The sequence below is a fragment of the Hylobates moloch genome, unplaced genomic scaffold (genome assembly GCF_009828535.3).
Source record: "Hylobates moloch isolate HMO894 unplaced genomic scaffold, HMol_V3 SCAFFOLD_2, whole genome shotgun sequence".
NCBI lineage: Eukaryota > Metazoa > Chordata > Mammalia > Primates > Hylobatidae > Hylobates > Hylobates moloch.
Window position 1 is genome coordinate 107,613,319 of NW_026652277.1, and position 20,831 is coordinate 107,634,149.

The window sequence follows — 20,831 nt, forward strand, 5'->3', positions numbered from 1 at the left end:
ATATATAAATATTATATATATATAATTTTTTTTTGAGATGAAGTCTCTCTTTGTTGCCCCAGGCTGGAGTGCAATGGCACGATCTTGGCTCACTGCAACCTCCGCCTCTGGGGTTCAAGCAATTCTCCTGCCTCAGCTTCCTGAGTAGCTGGGATTACAGGCACCCGCCACCATGCCGGGCTAATTTTTGTATTTTTAATAGAGTCGGGATTTCACTATGATGGCCAGGCTGGTCTCGAACTCCCGACCTCAGGTGATCCACCCGCGTCAAAGTGCTGGGATTATCAGTGTGAGCCACCGTGCCTGACTGGTGATATGTTTTTAATTTCACATTTTACTTATTCATTGCTGGTATATAGGAAAGTCATAGACTTTTGCGCATTAGCCTTGTATCTTGAAATCCAGGATATGAATACTATAAATACTCCAGGAGTATTTTCTGTCAACTTTTTCAGATTTTTCTTTTCTTTCTTTTTTTCTTTGAGATGGAGTCTCACTTTGTCACCCAGGCTAGAGTACAGTGGGGCGGTCTTAGCTCACCGCAACGTCCTCCTCCCAGATTCTAAGCAATTCTCCTGCTTCAGCCTCCCAAGTAGCTGGGATTACAGGCACGCACCACCAGGCCTGGCTAATTTTTGTATTTTTAGTAGAGACGGGGTTTCACCATGTTGGCCAGGCTGGTCTCGAACTCCTGACTTCAGGTGATCCACCTGTCTTGGCCTCCCAAAGTGCTAGGATTACAGGCGTGAGTCACCACGCCAGGGCAGTTTTTTCAGATTTTTCTGTGTAGACAACCATGATTTCTGGGAACAAAGACAGTCATTTCTTCCTTCCCAATCCATATACCCTTTCTTTACTCTTTTGTCTTACCTCGTCTCATCTTGTCTTAGTGCATTATCTAGGACTTCAGTACAATTTTGAAAAGCAGTTGTAAGAGGGTATATCCTTCTCCTTGTTCCTGATTATAGAGAGAAAGATTCAAGTTTCTTACCAGTACATATAATATCAGCTATAGATTTTTTTGTAGAGGTTCTTTATCAAGTTGAGTAAGTTCCCCTTTTAGTTTTCTGAGAGTTTTTAATCACAATGAGTGTTGGATTTTGTCAAGTGCTTTTTCTGCATCTACTGATATGGGATGTGATTTTTCTTTGGTAGCAATTTGATGTGACAGATTACATTAATTGATTTTGTTTTTTTTTTTGTTTTTTGTTTTTTTTTTTGAGACAGAGTCTCACTTTGCAACCCTGGCTGGAGTGCAGAGGTGCAATCTTGGCTCACTGCAATCTCTGCCTCCCAGGCTCAAGTGATTCTCATGCCTCAGCCTCCCAGGTAGCTGGGATTACAGGCATGTGCCACCATGCCCAGCTAATTTTTGTATTTTTAGTAGAGATGGGGTTTCACCACGCTGGCCAGACTGGTCTCGAATTCTTAGTGATCCATCCGCCTCCGCCTCCCAAAGTGCTGGGATTACAGGCGTGAGCCACCACACCCAGCCTGATTTTTGAATGTTGAACCAGCATGGCATACCTGGGATAAATCCCACTTGGTCATGGTGTATAATTATTTATTTTTATTATTTATTTATTTATTTATTTTTTGAGACAGAGTCTTGCCCTGTCACGCCCAGGCTGGAGTGCAGTGGCAGCGATCTCGGCTCACTGCAAGCTCCGCCTCCTGGGTTCACGCCGTTCTCCTGCCTCAGCCTCCCGAGTAGCTGGGACCACAGGTGCCCGCTACCGTGCCCAGCTAAATTTTTTGTATTTTTATTACAGACGGGGTTTCACCGTGTTAGCCAGGATGGTCTTGATCTCCTGATCTCGTGATCTGCCCGCCTCGGCCTCCCAAAGTGCCAGGATTACAGGCGTGAGCCACCGTGCCCGGCCCTTTATTTTTATTTTTTGGAGACAGGGTCTCACTCTGTTACCCAGGCTGAAGTGCAATGGCATGATCTCAGGTCACTGCAGCCTCTGCCTCCTGGGCTCAAGTGGTCCTCCCACCTCCGTCTCCTGAGTGGCTGTGGCTACAGGCACACACCATCACACTCAACTAAGTTTTGCATTTTTTGGTAGAGACACGGTTTCACCATGTTGCCCAGGCTGGTCTTGAACTCCTTGGCTCAATCGATCCACCTGCCTCAGCATCTCAAAGTGCTGGGATTACAGACGTGAGCCACCATACTTGGCCTATAATTCTTTTTATACATTGTTGGATTTGATTTGATAATTTTTTTGAGGATTTTTACATTTATGTTCATGAGAGATATTGGTCTGTAGTTTTCTTTTCTTGCATGTCTTTGGTTTTGGTATTAGGGTAATGCTGGTCTTGTGGAATGAGTTAGGAAGTACTCTTTCCACTTCTATCTTTTGGAAGAGATGGTAGAGAATTGATACAATTTTTTTCATAAGTGTCTGTTAGATTCACCATTGAATGCATTTGGGCCTAGTGTTTTGGAAGGTTGATAATTACTGATTCAGTTTCTTTAATAGATATAAGCCTATTCATATGGTCTATATCTTCTTGTGTGAGTTTTGGCAGGTTGTGTCTTTTCTAGGAATTGGTACATTCTAGGTTATCAAATCTGTGGGCATAGAGTTGTTCATAATATTCCTTTATTATTCTTTTAATGTTGGTGGGATCTGTACTGATGTTCTCTCTTTCATTTGTGATACTAGTAACTTGTTTCTTCTCTCTTTTTTTCTTAGTTAACCTGTATATTAAGCTGTTTTTGGATTGCTATAAAGAAATACCTGAAACTGAGTAATTTATAAAGACAAGAGGTTTAATTGGCTCAGGGTTCTGCAGGCTTTATAGGAAGCATGGTGCTGGCATCTGCTCAGTTGCTAGGGAGGCCTCAGGAAGCTTATAATCATGGTGGAAGGGAAGGGGGAGCAGGCATGTCACATGGTGAAAGCAGGAGCGAGGGAGTGAGAGGGGAGGTGCCACACACTTTTAAACAACCAGATCTCATGGGAACCCAGAGTGAGAGCTCACTTATTACCGAGGGGATGGCCCAAGCCATTCATGAGGGATCTGCCCCCATGATCTAAACACCTCCTAGCATGCCCTACCTCCAATACTGGGGATTACAATTTGGGGAGGGACAAATATGCAAATGATATTAGCCTGGCTAGAGACTTCCACACTTTATTGATGTTTTCGAAGAGGTAGATTTTGGTTTTGTTGATGTTCCCTATTAATTTCCTATTTCAATTTCATTCATCTCTGCTCTAATTTTCATTATGCTTTGTTTCTGCTTCCCTTGGATTTAATTTTTTTTTAGTTTCCTAAAAGTAGATAATTGATTTTGGATCTTTCTTCTTTTCTTTTTCTTTTTTCTGAGACGGAGTTTCGCTTTGTTGCCCAGGCTGGAGTGCAGTGGCACGATCTCGGCTTGCTGCAACCTCTGCCTCCTGGGTTCAAGTGATTCTCCTGTCTCAGCCTCCCTAATAGCTAGGATTACAGGTTCTTGCCACCATGCCTAACTAATTTTTGTATTTTTAGTAGAGATGGCGTTTCACCGCGTTGGCCAGGCTGGTCTTGAGCTCCTGACCTCAGGTAATCCTCCCGTCTCTGCCTCCCAAAGTGCTAGGATTACAGGCATGAGCCACCATGCCCAGCCTAGATCTTTCTTCTTTTCTAATTATACATTCAATGCTATAAATTTCTCCCTAAGCACTGCTTTTGCTGTATCTCATAAATTTTGATAAGTTGTGTTATCATTTTTGTTTAGTTGAAAATGTTTTTTTCCAAGATTTCTTCCTTGACCTACGTGTTATTTATAAATGTATAGTTTAATCGCTAAGTATTTTAGAATTTTCCAGCTATCTTTCTTTTTTTTTTTTTAAGAGACAGGGTCTCTCGCTTGTCACCTAGCTCACTGCAGCCTCAAACTTCTGGGCTCAAGTGATCCTCTTACCTCAGCCTCCTCAGTAGCTGGGACTATGGGTGTGCACCATCATGCTTGGCTTATTTTTAAATTTTTTTGTAGAGCTGAGATGTCACTTTGTAGCCCAGGCTGGTATTGAACTCCTGGCTTAAAGCAACAGTCCGGCCTTGGCCTCCCAAAGTGCTGGGATTACAGGTGTGAACCACTGCACCTGGCCCCAGCTGTTATTAATTTCTAGTTTAACTCCATTGTGATCTGAAAACAGACATTGTATGATTTCTATTTTTAAAAATTTAAGAGAGAAGACCACAACCTAGAATGTGGTCTATCGTGGTGTTTCATGTGAGCTTGAGAAGAATGTGTATTCTGTTGTTACTAGATGACGTAGCCAATAGATGTCAATTTTTTTCTTTTTTAATTTTTTTTTTTTTTTTTTTTTGAGATGGAGTCTCACTCTGTCACCCAGGCTGGAGTGCAGTGGCGTGATCTCAGCTCACTGCAAGCTCTGCCCCTCGGGTTCATGCCATTCTCCTGCCTCAGCCTTCCGAGTAGCTGGGACTACAGGCGCACTCTGCCACGCCCGGCTAATTTTTTTGTATTTTTAGTAGAGACGGGGTTTCACCGTGTTAGCCAGGATGGTCTTGGCTTCCTGACCTTGTGATCCGCCCGCCTCGGCCTCCCAAAGTGGTGGGATTACAGGCATGAGCCACCGAGCTCGGCCTTAATTTGTTAATAAATTATTCTACATTTTATAGAGATGGGGTCTTACTACGATGACCAAATTGGTCTTAAACTTTTGGCCTCAAGCAATCCTCCCATCAGCCTTAGATGTCAATTATATCCAGTTAATTGATGGTGCTGTTGAGTTCAACTATGTCCTTTTGGCTTTTCTGTCTGCTGGATCTGTCCATTTCTGATAGAATGAAGCTAGGGTCTCCAACTATAATAGTTGATTCATTAATTTCTCCTTGCAGTTCTAGCAGTTTTTGCCTCACATATTCTGATCTTCTGTTGTTAGGTATATACACATTAAGGATTATTTTTTCTCAGAGTATTCACTCCTTTATCATTTGCATTGCCCCTCTTTATCCCTGATAACTTTCCTGAAGTCTTCTCTGTCTGAAATTAATATAGCTACTCCTGCCTTCTTTTGATTAGTGTGAGCATCATATATCTCTCTTCATTTCTTTACTTTTACTTTATATATACCTTTATATTTAAAGTTGGTTTCTTATAGATAACATATAATGCATCTTGTTTTTATTTTTATTTTTTTAGAGACAGGGTCTCACTCTGTTGCCCGGCTGGAGTGCAGTGGCATGATCATGGCTCACAGCAGTTTTGACTTCCTGGGCTCAAGTGATCCTCTCACCTCAGCCACTTGAGTAGCTAGGACTACAGGTGCACATTGCCACGCTCAGCTAATTTTTTTTTTTTTTGAGACAGAGTCTCACTCTTGTTGCCCAGGCTGGAGTGCAATGGCGTGATCTTGGCTCACTGCAACCTGTGCCTCCTGGTTCAAGCGATTCTCCTGCCCCAGCCTCTCGTGTAGCTGGGATTACAGGTGCCACCACACCCAGCTAATTTTTGTATTTTTAGTAGAGACAGGGTTTCACCATGTTGGCCAGACTGGTCTCAAACTCCTGACCTCAGGTGATCTGCCCGCCTCTGCTCCCAAAGTGCTGGCATTACAGGCATGAGCCACCGCTTCTGGCACAGCTAATTTTTAATTTTTTGTAGAGATGGGTTATCATTATGTTTCCCAGTCTAGTCTTGAACTCTTGGGCTCAAATGATCCTCCCTCCTTGGCCTTCCCAAATTGCTGGGATTACATGTGTGAGCCATCATGCCCCATCTGTGTCTTGTTTTTTATCCACTCTGACAATCTCTGTATTTTGTGTATTTAGACAACTGGCAGAAAAAGTGATTATTGATATAATGGCATTAATATTTAGTATATTTATTACTATTTTCCATTTGTTGCCCTTGTTCTTTGCTCCTATTTTTGTCATGCACACCTTTTCTGCCTTTTGTGGTTGTAATTGAGCACTCTATATGATTTCATTGTCTCTCCTTTCCTTTTTTTTTTTTTTTTTTTTGAGATGGAGTCTTGCTCTCTCACCCAGGCTGGAGTGCAGGTGCAGTGGTGTAATCTTGTCACTACAACCTCCACCTCCCAGTTCAAGTGATTCTCCTGCCTCAGCCTCCCGAGTAACTGGGATTACAGTTAAGCACCACCACGCCTGGCTAATTTTTGTATTTTTAGTAGAGATGGGGTTTCACCATATTGGCCAGGCTGGTCTCGAACTCCTGACCTCAGGTGATCCAACCGCCTCGGCCTCCCAAAGTGCTGGGATTACAGGCACGAGCCACCATGCCTGGCACCATTTTCTCTCCTTTCTTTCTTTTTTTTGTTTTTTTTTTGAGACAGAGTCTCTCTTTCTCCCCCAGGCTGGAGTGCAGTGGCACGATCTCGGCCCACTGCAACCTCCGCCTCCCGGGTTCATGCGATTCTTCTGACTCAGCCTCCTGAGTAGCTGGGATTACAGGCACACACCACCAAACCCGGCTAATTTTTGTATTTTTAGTAGAGACGGGGGTTTCACCATTTTGGTTAGGTTGGTCTTGAACTCGTGACCTCGTGATCTGCCCACCTCAGCCTCCCAAAGTGTTGGGATTACAGGCGTGAGCCACTGAGCCTGGCCTTTCTCTCCTTTCTTAACGTATTAATTATACTTCCTTTAAAACTTTTTTTGGTGGTTGTCCTAGAGTTTGCAATATGCATTTACAACTAATCCAAGTTCACTTTCAGATAACACTATGCCACTTTATGGTAGTATAACCACCATTTAATAAAAAAATTCCTAATGCCTCCCTCCTGTCCTTATACTATTGCTGTCATTCATTTCATACATACATAAACATATAAACATATGTATGTGTGTCTGTACATTATTCTTAAGAATATGAAAGATACAAGTTCTTATTTTACCTTCTCTTATTTCCTATCTGATGTTTTCCCTTTCTTTATGTAGATCTGAGTTTCTGACCTATATCATTTTTTTTCTCTCTGAAGGACTCTTTTTTAACATTTCTTACAAGGCAGGGCTACTGGCCACACATTCCTACAATTCTTATTTGGCCAAGAAAGTCTTTACTTCTCCTTCACTTTTTTTTGTTTGTTTGTTTTCTGAGACAGAGTCTCGCTCTGTTGCCCAGGCTGGAATGCAGTAGTGTGATCTTGGCTCATTGCAACCTCCAACTCTTGGGTTCAAGCGATTCTCCTGCCTCAGCTTCCCTAGTAGTTGGGATCACAGGTGTGTGCCACCATACCTGGCTAATTTCTGTATTTTTAATAGAGATGAGGTTTCACCAAGTTGGCCAGGTTGGTTTTGAACTCTTGACTTCAAGCAATTCGCCTGCCTTGGCCTTGCAAAGTGCTGGAATTACAGGCCACTGCACCTGGCCTTCTCCTTCACTTTGAAGGATAATTCTCAGGGTAGAGAATTCTAGATTGGTGGTGTGGTATTTTCCTCTCAATGCTTTAACTATTTCATTCTCCGGTCTTCTTGCTTGTATCGTTTATGAGAAGTTAAATATAATTCTTATCTTTGCTCCTCTGTAGGGAAAGTGGTTTTTTTTCTCTCTGTCTTCTTTCAAGATTTTTTTTTCTCTTTGATTTTCTGAAGTTTGAATATGATAAGCCTAGAAGTAGTTTTTTTTTTGGCATATATCCCATTTGGTGTTTTCTGAACTTCCTGGATGTGTGGTTTGGTGTCTGACATCAGATTCGGGAGCTTATTAGTGTTACAGCTTCAAATATTTCTTGTCTTCCTTTCTCTGTTTCTTCTCCTTCTGGTTTATATGTATGTTATACCTGTTGTAATTGTCCCACAGTTCTTGGGTATTCTGTTCTATTTGGTTTTTGTTCGTTTTAGTCTTTTTAAATCTTTGTTTTTTAGTCCTGGAAGTTTCTATTTTTATATCCTCAAGCTCAGAGATTCTTTCCTCAGCCATGTCCAGTCTACTAATGAGCCCATCAAAGGCATTCTTTATTTCTGTTACAGTGTTTTTGATCTCTAGCACTTTTTTGTGATTCTTTCTTAGGCTTTTCATCTCCTAACTTACATTATCTACCTGTTCTTATATATTGTCTACTTTTTCCATTAGAGCCCTTAGCAGATTAATCATACTTTTAAATTCCTGGTGTGATAATTCCAACATTTGTGCCCTATCTGACTCTGATTCTGATGCTCTTTGGGTCTCTTCAAACTGTGTTTTTTGCCCTTTAGTATGCTTTGTGCTTTTTTGTTGAAATGTGAATATTTTGTAGAGATGAAAAGAATGTGGGGCTGGGCGTGGTGGCTTACACCTGTAATGTCAGCACTTGGGAGGCCAAGGCAGTTGGATCCCTTGAGCTCAAGAGCTCGAGAGCAGCTTGGGCAACATAGCAAAACCCTGTCTCTCTTTCTTTTTTTTCCCTTGAGACAGGGTCTCACTCTGTCCCCCAGGCTGGAGTGCAGTGACACGGTCATGGCTTACTGCCACCTTGACCTCCCAGGCTCATGCAATTCTCCTACCTTAGCCTCCCAAGTAGTTGGGGCTGTGCCACTGCACTCCAGCTTGGGGGACAGAGTGAGACCCTGTCTCAAGAAAAAGAAAAGAGAAAAAAGACTCTGGTAAGTAGACTTTTAGTGGTGTGGTGGCAAGGTATGGGGGAGGGGAAACATTCTATAGTCTTATGACTGGGTCTCAATCTTTTGCACCCTAGACTTTCTAATTTTGAAGGCAGTGGTTTGTCCAGTAACCTCTCTTCTCTAACAAATCTAAGAATTGCTGATTTTTTAGTTTGTTCAGATTTCTACTTGTTGCTAGGGTAGAGTGGTTACTTCTAAGCTCCTTACATTTACAGACTGGAGCCCTCTTTCTTATTTCATTTTTTTTCTTTCTTCTTTGTTCTTTATGTTTCTAGGAATTATAAATAATGCCTTTGGCCACAGAGCTTTCCTAATTATGGTCACCTTTTCCCAAGCTTTTTACGGAGATGACAGTCCACTTCATTCCCCAAATGATGGAAACACTTGGGAATTGAGGCAACAGCTCTCAACTCAACAGATCAGTGGCTGGCACATGGTGCTTCTTGTAAACAGACGGATCTTTCATTAGAAATTAGTGTAAGGGGCTAGATGCGGTGGCTCATGCCTGTAATCCCAGCACTTTGGGAGGCCAAGCTGGGAAGATGGCTTGAGGTCAGGTATTCAAGCCCAGCCTTGGCAACACAGTGAGGTCCTGTCTCTTAAAAAAAAAAAAAAGGAAAAGAGAAAAAAAGAAATTAGTGTAGCAAACAAAGGATAATAATCCTTTACTTTCAATAAATGAACTGTAAACCCTCTGTTATGCTGTATTAGGTTCAAGATGGCAGAATTTCTATTACTCAGCCAGATACATTCTGATTAGAGCAGTTGACATTTCAGAGTGAAATGACTCCTGATAGAACCGCAGTTGTTTGGCCGCTTATGCTGTTTCTTACAGAGAATTGTCCTGTGAAGGGAATCCATTGTGTTTTAGAAGGTCAGAAAGCTATCTGATAGAACCATGATTTTCTTTCCTTTTCTTTCCTCCATCCCTCCCTCCCTCCCTCCTTCCCTCCCTTCCTCCCTCCCTCCCTTTTTCTTTCTTTTTCTTTTGTTCTTTCATTCTTTCTCCTTCCTTCCTCCTTCCTTCCTTCCTTCCTTCCTTCCTTCCTTCCTTCCTTCCTTCCTCCCTTCTTTTCTTTTTTTTTTTTTTGAGACGGAGTCTTGCTTTGTCTCCCAGGCTGGAGTGCAGTGGCATGATCTCGGCTCACTGCAAGCTCCGCCTCCCGGATTCACACCATTCTCCTGCCTCAGCCTCCCGAGTAGCTGGGACTACAGGCACCCGCCACTACGCCCAGCTAATTTTTTGTATTTTTAGTAGAGACGGGGTTTCACTGCGTTAGCCAGGATGGTCTCGATTTCCTGACCTCATGATCCGCCTGCCTCGGCCTCCCAAAGTGCTGGGATTACAGGCGTGAGCCACCACACCCGGCCTCCTTCCTCCCTTCTTTTCTTCTTTCTTTCCTTCCTTCCTTCTTTCCTTCCTTCCCTTCCTTCTTTCTTTCTTTTTTGTAAAGCTCCCAGGTGATTTTTTTTTTTTTGAGGCAGAGTCTTCACTCTGTCGCTCAGGCTGGAGTGCAGTGGCGCGATCTTGGCTCACTGCAAGCTCCGCCTCCCAGGTTCACGCCATTCTCCTGCCTCAGCCTCCAGAGTAGCTGGGACTACAGGCGCCCGCCACCGCGCCCAGCTAATTTTTTTTTGTTTTTTATTTTTATTTTTTTAGTAGAGACGGGGTTTCACCGTGTTAGCCAGAATGGGCTCGATCTCGATCTCCTGAGCTCGTGATCCGCCCACCTCGGCCTCCCAAAGTGCTGGGATTACAGGCGTGAGCCACCACTCCTGGCCTCTCCCAGGTGATTCTAATTTGCAGCCAGCGTTCAGAACTGTGGCTGTAGAGGAAGGAGATTTTGGCATTAGGAAGAAAGTTGCCCTGTGAACTCTTCCAATCTTTTGGGATGTTAGGGAGATGAAGAATGTAGTGAGAAGACTTGCTCCTAGAAAGAGAGAGAAACACTTTCCCCTTCCCAATACCATATAATCTGTAGTACCTAGCCTACAGTTTTAAAAAAGAAACTTGTTTCCTTAATATGTACTTTGTGCAAATAAGTGTTTACATTGTAAAAATTCAGGCAACACAGAAATATATAGGCCAGAAAGGGAAATTTTCTGTTTTATTTTTGTCTTCTTACCACCCCCAGATCTGTTCTTTCTTTCTTAATTAATTAATTTTTTGTTTTTGTTTTTTTTTTGAGACAGGGTCTTGCTCTGTCGCCCAGGCTCCAGGGCAGTGGCATGATCATGGCTCACTGTAGCTTTGAACTTCTGGGCTCAAGTAATCCACCCACCTCGACCTCCCAAAGTGCTGGTATTACAGGTGTGAGCCTGGCCTGTGAAGTGTTTTTTGAATGATTACTAGGTACCAGGCACTGGATGCTGGGTCCTGGGATATAACAGCTCACAGGACAACACAGTCCCTTTTCTCACAGTAGAGAAAAATGAACAAATATTTAAAGCAACTTCACATAGTTTTAGGTGCCAGAAGAAAACAACACAGTGATGTGGACAAAGGGACACTGGGAAGTAGATGGTATTACTTTAGATGAGGTTATCAGAGGTGGGCTCTTGAAAAGGTGCTAGGCTGGGCGTGGTGGCTCACGCTTGTAATCCCAGCACTTTGGGAGGCCAAGGCGGGCGGATCACGAGGTCAGGAGATCGAGACCACGGTGAAAACCCCGTCTGTACTAAAAATATAAAAAATTAGCCGGGCGTGGTGGCGGGCGCCTGTAATCCCAGCTAGTCGGAGAGGCTGAGGCAGGTGAATGGCATGAACCCGGGAGATGGAGCTTGCAGTGGGCTGAGATTGCGCCACTGCACTCCAGCACTCCAGCCTGGGTGACACAGCGAGACTCCGTCTCAAAAAAAAAAAGAAAAGGTGCTGAAGTCCTGGGTGGATGGGGCCTCTCAGGCAGAGGGACCGGTAAGTGCAAAGGTCCTCGGCTCTCTGGAGCTACAGAAGGAGAGCACTCTTGTGGCAGTGACCAGGAAGGGGAGGGATAGGGATGAGGTTGGAATGGGCAGGGGTCTGATGTGTAGGCCTTTGAGACCGTGAATAGAAATTTGAGTTGGATAGTACAGGGAAGGCATGGGCTGATACATATGTTATAAAAAACAGTCACTCTTTTCGGAGAATCAATTGTAGGGGTAAGGGTAGAATTAGGGAGATCAGGTAGGAGACTGTGCAGTGGTTCAGTGAGCTATGAGGGTGGCTCAGACCAGGGGTACCACTCTTACTGATTTGGAAGAACAACAGTTTTTAAAAGAATTATTGTTTTTCAAATTAAAGTAATACATGTTAATTTAAATAAATTCAAACAATATAAAATAACATAGAGTAAAATGTGAACCTGACCATGGGAAAGTTCATCTCCTCTTGTTCTCATCTGGACTTAACCCCTACTTTTTTCCCCCAAGGCAACCTCTGTCCTCTGTGAACACCACAGCGTGTGTCACTGGTACTTTCCTCAGTGCCTTCATAATCAATCCTTGAAGACAAATATATGTCCATGAATATTTATTGTTTGTTATTTTATTTTATTTTATTTATTCATTTAGAGACAGAGTCTTGCTCTGTCGCCCAGGCTGGAGTGCAGTGGCCCAATCTCGGCTCACTGCAACCTCTGCCTCCTGGTTTCAAGCAATTCTCCTGCCTCAGCCTCCCGAGTAGCTGGGATTACAGGCACCTGCCACCATGCCTGGCTAATTTTTGTATTTTTTGTAGAGATGAGCTTTCACCATGTTGTCCAGACTAGTATCAAACTCCTGGCCTCAAGTGATTTGGCTTCCCAAAGTGCTGGGATTACAGGTGTGAGCCACTGCACCCGGCCTGTTTTTTATTTTTATTAAAAAATATTTTTAAGTGATACGTAGTATTTTACATATCAATGAGGTACATGTGATATTTTGCTGCATCATAGAATGTATAATGATCATTTCAGGGTATTGGGGTATCCATCACCTTGAATAGTTATCATTTCTATGTGTTGGAAACATTTCAAGTTCTCTCTTTTAGCTACTTGGAATTATATAATACATTGTATAGTCACCCTGCTCTGCTATCAGACATTAGAACTTTCTATCTAATTGTATGTGTGTACCTGTTGACCAACCTGTCTTCACCCCCCTCCCACCCACATACCCTTTCCTGCCTCTGGTATCTATCATTCCACTCATTACCTCAACGACATCAACGTTTATAGCTCTTACATGAATGAGACGTGGTATTTACCTTTCTGTGCCTGCCTTATTTCACTTAACATAATGACCTCCAGTTCCACCATGTTTCTGCAAATGACATGATTTTATTCTTTTTTATGGTCAGATAGTATTCCATTGTGTACATATACCACATTTTCTTTATTCATTTGTCTGTTGATGGACACTTGGGTTGATTTCATATTGTGAATAGTGCTGCGATAAACATGGGAGTGCAGGTATCCTTTTGATTTCCTTTGGATAACCATCCAGTAGTGGGGCTGCTGGATCATATGGTAGTTCTGCTTTAAGGTTTTTGAGAAACCTCCATACTGTTTTCCATAGCAGCCATACTAATTTACAATCCTGCCAACGTGTATAAAAGTTCCCTTTTTTCCACATCCTCACCAGCATCTATTTGTTTGTTTTCTGTTTTTTTAATAATAGCCATTCTAATTGGGGTAAGATGATATCTCATCGTGGTTTTGATTTGCATTTCACTGATGATTAGTGATGGGTTTTTGTTTTGTTTTGTTTTTGCTTTTACAGAAAGTCTTGCTTTGTCATCCAGAGTGTGGTGGTGTGATCATACCTCACTATAACCTTGAATTCCTGGGCTCAAGCAACCTTTCCATCTCAGCCTTCTGAGTAGCTGGGATTACAGGGTTGTGCCACAATGCCTGACTAATTTTAATTTATTGTGGAGATGGAGTCTTGCAATGTTGACCAGATTGGTCTTGTACTGGTCTCAGGTGATCCTCTTGCCTCAGCCCCCTGAAGTACTAGGATTACAGCAGTGTGCAGGGGCCCACTGCTCTGATGTTTATTATGTCTTTCCTTCTACTAATTTTGGATTTCGTTTGTTCTTGCTTTTCCAGTTCCTTGAAGTGCATCATTAGGTTATTTAAAACCTTTCTACTTTTTAATGTAAGTGTTTATTGCTATAAACTTCCCTCTTAGCACTGCCTTTGTTGAATCCCAAAGGTTTTGGTATGCTGTGTTTCAATTTTCATTTGTTTCAAAAACTTTTTAATTTTCTCGTTAATTTCTTCCTTGACCCTTTGCTCATTCAGGAGCATTTTGTTTAATTTCCATGTATTTATATAGTTTCCAAAGTTCCTCTTGTTATTATTAAATAATTTCTATTTTATTCCATTGTGGTCTGAGAAGATACTAGATATTTGAAAAATTTGTTGAGACTTATTTTGTGTTCTAAAATATGGTTTATCCTGGAAAATATTCCATGTGCTGATAAGAAAAATGTGTATTCTGTAGCTGGTGGATGAAATGTCTGTTATATAAATGTCTGTGAGGTCCATTTGGTCTAATGTTAAGCTTAAATCCAATGTTTCTTCATTAATTTTCTGTCTAGATTATTTGTCTAATACGGAGAGTGAGGTGTTGAATTCTCCAACTAATACTGTATTGGAGTCTATTTCCCTTTCTTTTAAAATCTAATAATATTTGATTTATGTATCTGGGTGCTCCTGTGTTGGATGCATATATATTTAGAATTGTTATATGCTCTTGCAGTTGATCCCTTTATCATTATATAATGACCTTCTTTGTCTCTTTTTACTGTTTTCACTTAAAGTATATTTTATCAGCCATAAACATAGCTACTCCTGCTTACTTTTGGTTTCCATTTACATGGAATACCTTTTTCCATCCCTCTACTTTCAGTCTATGTGTATCGTCTCAACTGTGACATGAGTTTCCTTTAGGCAGCATATAGTTGGGTCATGTTTTTAAAATACATTCAGCCACTCTGTATCTTTTAAGTAGAAAGTTTAATCTGTCACACTCAAGGTTATTATTGATATGTGAGGGCTTATTCTTGTCATTTTATTAATTAAGTTCTGGTTGTTTTGTATATCCTTTGTTCCTTTCTTGTTGTTTATCATTGTGGTTTGGTGGTATTCTGTAGTGGTAACATTTGAGTCTTTTCTCTTCCTTGTTTGTGTGCTTGCTTGACCAGTGGTATTTACATTTTCATGATTTTCATATTATTCTTTCACTTTTTGGTATGGGACTATCTTAAGCAGTTCTATAGGGAAAGTCTAGTGGTGATGAATTCCCTCAGCTTTTGCTTGTCCAGGAAATACTTTATTCCTCCTTCATTTATGAAGAATATCTTTGCCGGGTATGGTATCACTGGTTGATATTTTTTGTTTTGTTTTGTTTTTATTTTTTTTTGAGACAAGGTCTGACTCTCTCACCCAGGCTGGAGTGCAGTGGTGCCATCTCGGCTCACTGCAACCTTTGCCTTGCTGGGCTCAAGCCATCCTCCCATCTCAGCCTCCTGAGTAGCTGGGACTACAGGCATGTGCTACCAGGCCAGGCTAATTTTTGCATTTTTTTGTAGAGGTGGGGTCTCCCCATGTTGCCCAGGCTGGTCTCAAACTTGTGAACTTAAGTAGTCCACCCACCTTGGCCTCCCAAAGTGCTTGGATTCCAGGTGCAAGCCACCGCATTTGGCCTGCTGGCAGTTTTTTTCTTTCAGCACTTTGATTATATCATCCTGTTCTCTCCTTGCTTGTAAGGTTTCTGCTGAGAAATCTGCCATTAGTCTGATGGGGGTTCCTTTATAAGTGCTAGACACTTTTCTCTTGCTGTTTTTAGAATTCTCTTTGTCTTTGACTTTTGGCAGTTTGACTATAGTGTGCCATGGAGAACACCTTCTTGAATTGTATCTATTCGGGGATCTCTGGGCTTCCTGAATCTGGATGTCTAAATCTCTTGCTAGATTTGGGAAGTTTTCATGTATGATTTTGTTAAATAGGTTTTCTAATGTTTTCATTACCCCTTCACATTCTGGGGACATTGAAAATTTGAATATTTGGTCACTTTATTGGTGTCCTATATATCACATGGACTTTGCTCATTTTTTAAAAGTATTTTTTCTTTATTTTTGTCTGACTGGGTTATTTCAAAAGACCTGCCTTCAAATTCTAAGTTTCTTTCTTCTGCTTGATCTAGTCTGTTGTTGAAGCTTTTGAATGTATTCTGTATTTCGTTCAATGAGTTCTTCAGTTCAAGAATTTTTGGTTTTTTTTTTATGATGTCTAGATCTTTAATAAACTTCTCATTTGTATCTTGCATTCTTTTTCTGGTTTCTTTGTATTGTTTTTCAGTATTCTCTTATATTTCACTGAGCTTCTTATTGTCAATATTTTGAATTCTTTTTCTGAGATTTCATAAATTTCTTTTTGATTGGGATTTGTTACTGGAGAATTATCGTGTTCCTTTGGAGGTGTCATATTTGTTTGCTTTTTCATGTTTCTTGTGTCCTTACATGGGTATCTGTGCATCTGTTGTAAAAGTTGCTTTTTCTAGTCTTTGAATTTGCTTTTATAGGGGAGACTTTTTCCTGAAGATGTATCTGTGGTTGTTTGGGTAGGGCACTTTGATTCTTGGTGCATGCGCTGGAGTAGTCTCTGTATGATTTCTTCGGCTGTAAACAGTGTCAGTGTTGCCTGTGATTTTCTTGGTGGCTCATGGTGTGATTATTAGTGGAGGCTATGTTGAAGTTTGGCTGAGGGCTAGGCCAGTAGATGGGCCAGTCTTTAGGCCCCAGTGGTGACAGCAGTGGGCTGAGTGTGCCTGTTCTTGCACCCCAGCATTGTTTATGCTGGCACAGGAATTAGTGTGTCCAATCAGGCCAATTCTTGGGCCTCCAGGTGGCTTGCTTGGGTGGCAGGAATAGCAGCAATGGGCTAGGTGGGTGGGCAGGTTCTTGAGCCCCTTAGCAGCAGGCCTGGTGTGGATGATGGCAATTGCAGTGGTGGGATAACTCTTAGGGATCCAAGTGGTCTGCACTGGTGTTGGTGGTGGCTGCAATGGTCTGGGAAGGCCAGTCCCTAGGCCTATAAGTGGTATATGTGGGTGGGTGCCAGCTATAGTGGTAGTGGGAGATTGGGTGGGCCTGACCAGAGACTGTGGGAGGAATGCTTAGGTGTCAGTGGTGGTGGACTGGGCTGGGCAACTTCCACACCCTAAAATGGAATACTCAGGTACTGGGCTGAGGGTTAGAGCTGGGCTGGGTAGACCTGCCTTCAGGCCCCCTGGTGATGTGTGCAGGTGCTGGCTATGATAGACAGGGGTGGGGTGATCCCCAGGCTGCCAGTGGAATGCTCAGGTAGGGACAGCAGCAACTGCACTGTGGCCCTGCTACTGGGGAGGCCAGGGTTGCTTTCAGTGAGAGCAGCTGGGGCACCGCAGCAGTTCACAGCGCTGCCATTGCAGGCAGTGGAATTTGTCCTCAGGGCATGTGAAAATGCCTGGCTGCCTCTCTGCTGGGGGTTCATTTGGGTGGTTGTTGTCAGTGGCTCCTGCCTAGCCCCAGTGTGGAGGGGGCTGGGCTCTTAAAATCGTGCCATGCTGCTGCTGCTTAGGGCTTGGGTGTGTGTGGGACACAGCATGAGCTCCCTCTCTGGAGCAGTGCTGCCATTCAGTTTCCAGGCAGCTCCCTACCTTAGTCTCAGGGCCCTTGAGGTTGAAGGTTGAGGGGCTCTCCTACAGCTAAGAGTCTGTGGTGGAAACATAGATTGCTGGGGGTCTCTCACTTACCCTTTCCCCACTTTAAGGGGCCTCTCCAGGCTCCCAGCCAATCCTGGATGAGCAGGCTGTCTTGCTTCCCTCTCCTTCCTTGCTTTTGGTGTTTCCCATTCCTCTGTTGAATTCCAATGCTATCTCTTAGATGATCTGTTTGAAGTGTGATTATCTACTTGCTATTTTGGTTCCTTTTTATGGAAGAGGCGAGTACCATATGCATGTAGTCAGCCTTCTTGAAGCCCCCCAGCCTATTGTTTGTTTTTTAAAATATAAACGTGACCATACTCTGGAAATGTCTCTGCAGTTTGCTCTTGCTCATTTAATGATCTATCTCAAGCATCTTTTTCAGTCCCTATAGAGTTGCCTTGGTGTTCATCTCAGCTCATACTTTTCCATGGTATGATGAACCATAGATATCTGATGGCCATTTAGGCTGTTTCTTTTTTCCTACTACAATGTTGCATTTAATGTTTCCTGCATATATCTTTTTTTTTTTTTTTTTTTTTTTTTGAGACGGAGTCTCCGCTCTGTCGCCCAGGCTGGAGTGCAGTGGCGCAATCTCGGCTCACTGCAAGCTCCGCCTCCCGGGTTCACGCCATTCTCCTGCCTCAGCCTCTCCGAGTAGCTGGGACTACAGGCGCCCGCCACCACGCCCGGCTAATTTTTTTGTATTTTTAGTAGAGACGGAGTTTCACCGTGGTCTCGATCTCCTGACCTTGTGATCCGCCCGCCTCGGCCTCCCAAAGTGCTGGGATTACAAGCGTGAGCCACCGCGCCTGGCCTCCTGCATATATCTTTGATAGGTACCTAGAAATGGAGTTGTTGGTTTCCATGGACATGCACATTTTTTGTGTGTGTGCGTTTTGTGTGTGTATGTATTTTTGAGACAGAGGCTTACTCTCTCACCCAGGCTGGAGTGCAGTGGCACGATCTTGGCTCACTGCAACCTCTGCCTCCTGGGTTGAAGCGATTCTTCTGCCTCAGCCTCCTGAGTAGATGTGATTACGGGCGTGCACCACCATACCCGGCTGATTTTTGTATTTTTAGTAGAGGTGGAGTTTCTCCATGTTGGCCAGGCTGGTCTCAAACTCCTGACCTCAAGTGATCCCCCCACCTTGGCCTCCCAAAGTGCTTGGATTACAGGTATGAGCCATTGCGCTCATCTCATTTTGATTTTTTTTTTTTTAGAGGCATGGTCTTGCTCTGTCACCCAAGCTGGAGTGCAGTGGTGCAATCATAGTTCACTGTAGTCCGACTTCCTGGGCTCAAGCCGTCCTCTCACTTTGGTCTCCCAAAGCACTGGGAATACAGGCACTGGGAATACAGACCTGGCTACATTTCGTTTTGATAGATGCTGCCAATTTTTGCTCAGGAAGGGCTGTTCCAACTAACCTCTCACCAGCACAGCACCCATTTTCTCATACTCTTGCCAACAGCAGACATTCTCTTACTCCCTTCCCCATCTGATGAACTGAAAATATTTCTCTTTGTTTTAATTTACATGTCTGTGATTACTACTAAGGTCGTTCATATATTTATTGGCTATCTGTATTTCTACCATGAATTGTCACTGTTTATTTTTCTGTTGGGATATTTGTTGTTCTTCTGATTTCTAGGAGCTCTTGTATGGTATTATATTAACCTCTTGTCTATATAGACATTGAAAGATCTTTTTTCCCAGTCTGCTTGTCTTTTTTTCCCTGTTTATGATGTCTTTAAACTTGTAATTTTATATTTAGTATGAAAAATCTCTTTGCCTTCTAGTTTCTTTGCCTCATTTGGGAAGGTATTTTTCAACTCAACATTATTATTTATTTTACTTTGACTTTTTTAGAGATAGGGTCTCACTCTGTCCCCCAGGCTGGAGTGCAGTGGCCTCATTCACTGCAGCCTTGAACTCCAGGGCTCAAACGATCCTCCTGCCTCGGCCTTCCAAATTTCTGAGATTACAGGCATGAGCCACTGTGCCCAGCCCAACTCAACATTATTAACAAGAATTATGAGGTGGATATTTGGAGGGTGGATTGTTATAATTTATTGAAACTTTTGGCTGAGAAGTTTTACACAAGTTAACAATTACCGAAGAATGTGAAGAAGATGAGGAAGGACACTGCTTTATTGAGGGCTGGATCATGGTCTGGACACGCTGTGGACTTCCTCTCTGTAACCACGTGCTAATTTCCATTTTACAGATAAGGAAATAGGTGACTTGTGGCCAGGCACGGTGGCTCACGCATGTAATCCCTGCATTTTGGGAGGCCGAAGTGGGTGGATCACGATGTCAACAGATCAAGACCATCCTGGCCAACATGGTGAAACCCTGTCTCTACTGAAAATACAAAACTTAGCTGGGTGTGGTGGTGCACACCTGTAGTCCCAGCTACTCAAGAGGTTGAGGCAGGAGAATCGCTTGAACCTGGGAGGCGGAGGTTGCAGTGAGCCAAGATCACGCCACTATACTCCAGCCTAGCGACCGAGCGAGACTCTGTCTCAAAAAAAAAAAAAAAAAAAGTTGACTTGTCCTAAGTCACACAATTAGGTTGTGTGAAACACAGTCCTTGGGACAAAGCAGGAGATAAATTAATATTTATTGGATGAGCAAGTGAGCTGGCATTGGACCCTCAGCCTTTCTGACTCAACCCAAGCTCCTGTTCCTACACCCATGGCTGCCCTTGCTCTCCTGGCACATGGCTTCCTGGGTTTAGCATATTTTTAGCATCAGAGATAGATTGTTATAAAATAGACAATTCTGTATTTGAATTAGTTTTCCCTTTCCATATTATGTAAAGTCAAAAAAATCTGGCTAATTTTAAGGGGACTAAGATGGAGCTTAGGAACAAATTGACTTTTTAGTTTTAGGCCTGAATTTTTGCACAAAACAACATAAACCACAACAGGTGGAGGAGGCAGCAGGAAGGATCCAGAGTTTTCACTGTAATGCTATTGGGCACCACCTCTTACACGGACGTCACACGGACGTTCACCTGTGGGGAAACACAGGGACAGCTGCTGTCTGCAGCAGCTCTTTGATCCCCAGGATTTTTGACATATATAGAATCCCAGGTGGGTGGGTAGAGCTGACTCTTACAAGTCGTTTGAGTCTGTTTTGTTTTTTGGTTTCCTATCTCTTTCAGAACATGCTTCTAGAACTTTCATCTATTATGAAAAAATAATGCATCAGGAGCAGCTGGTACCTGCAGGAGGAGAGTTGTGCCTTTGTCAGCTCAAACTGCAGGAAGCACTTTGGGACCCACACCCTCTGCAGACACCCACCAGGTGAAGGGCCCTGTTCAGGGTGCTCCCAGCCTGGGCTCACTTCCACAGGAGACCCTTCCCTTATAGGGGCTGGGGACAGATTCTCACCTTGCCTGGGCACACTGAGGGAGGTCTGATGCTCGGGCAGGGAGGAGCTATACACCATCAGAGGAGATCTAGGGACAAGAGCGGCTCTGCCTTGAGGAGGAGGATTGGTTTATGTCACCTCTTCCCCAGTCCCAGCACAGCCT

The 20,831-nt window shown here is 43.1% G+C and overlaps 1 protein-coding gene across 1 annotated transcript in view; it reads left to right on the top strand.

Moving 5' to 3' along the window:
* Positions 1-20,595, top strand: part of GJA10 (gap junction protein alpha 10) — a 25,035-nt gene extending 4,440 nt beyond the window's left edge. The window contains exon 2 of the mRNA XM_058430287.1: positions 20,460-20,595. Within this exon, the coding sequence (XP_058286270.1) occupies positions 20,460-20,498 (39 nt within the window). The 3' untranslated portion in view covers positions 20,499-20,595. The remainder of the gene's footprint in view (positions 1-20,459) is intronic.
* The last annotated feature ends 236 nt before the right edge of the window (positions 20,596-20,831 follow it).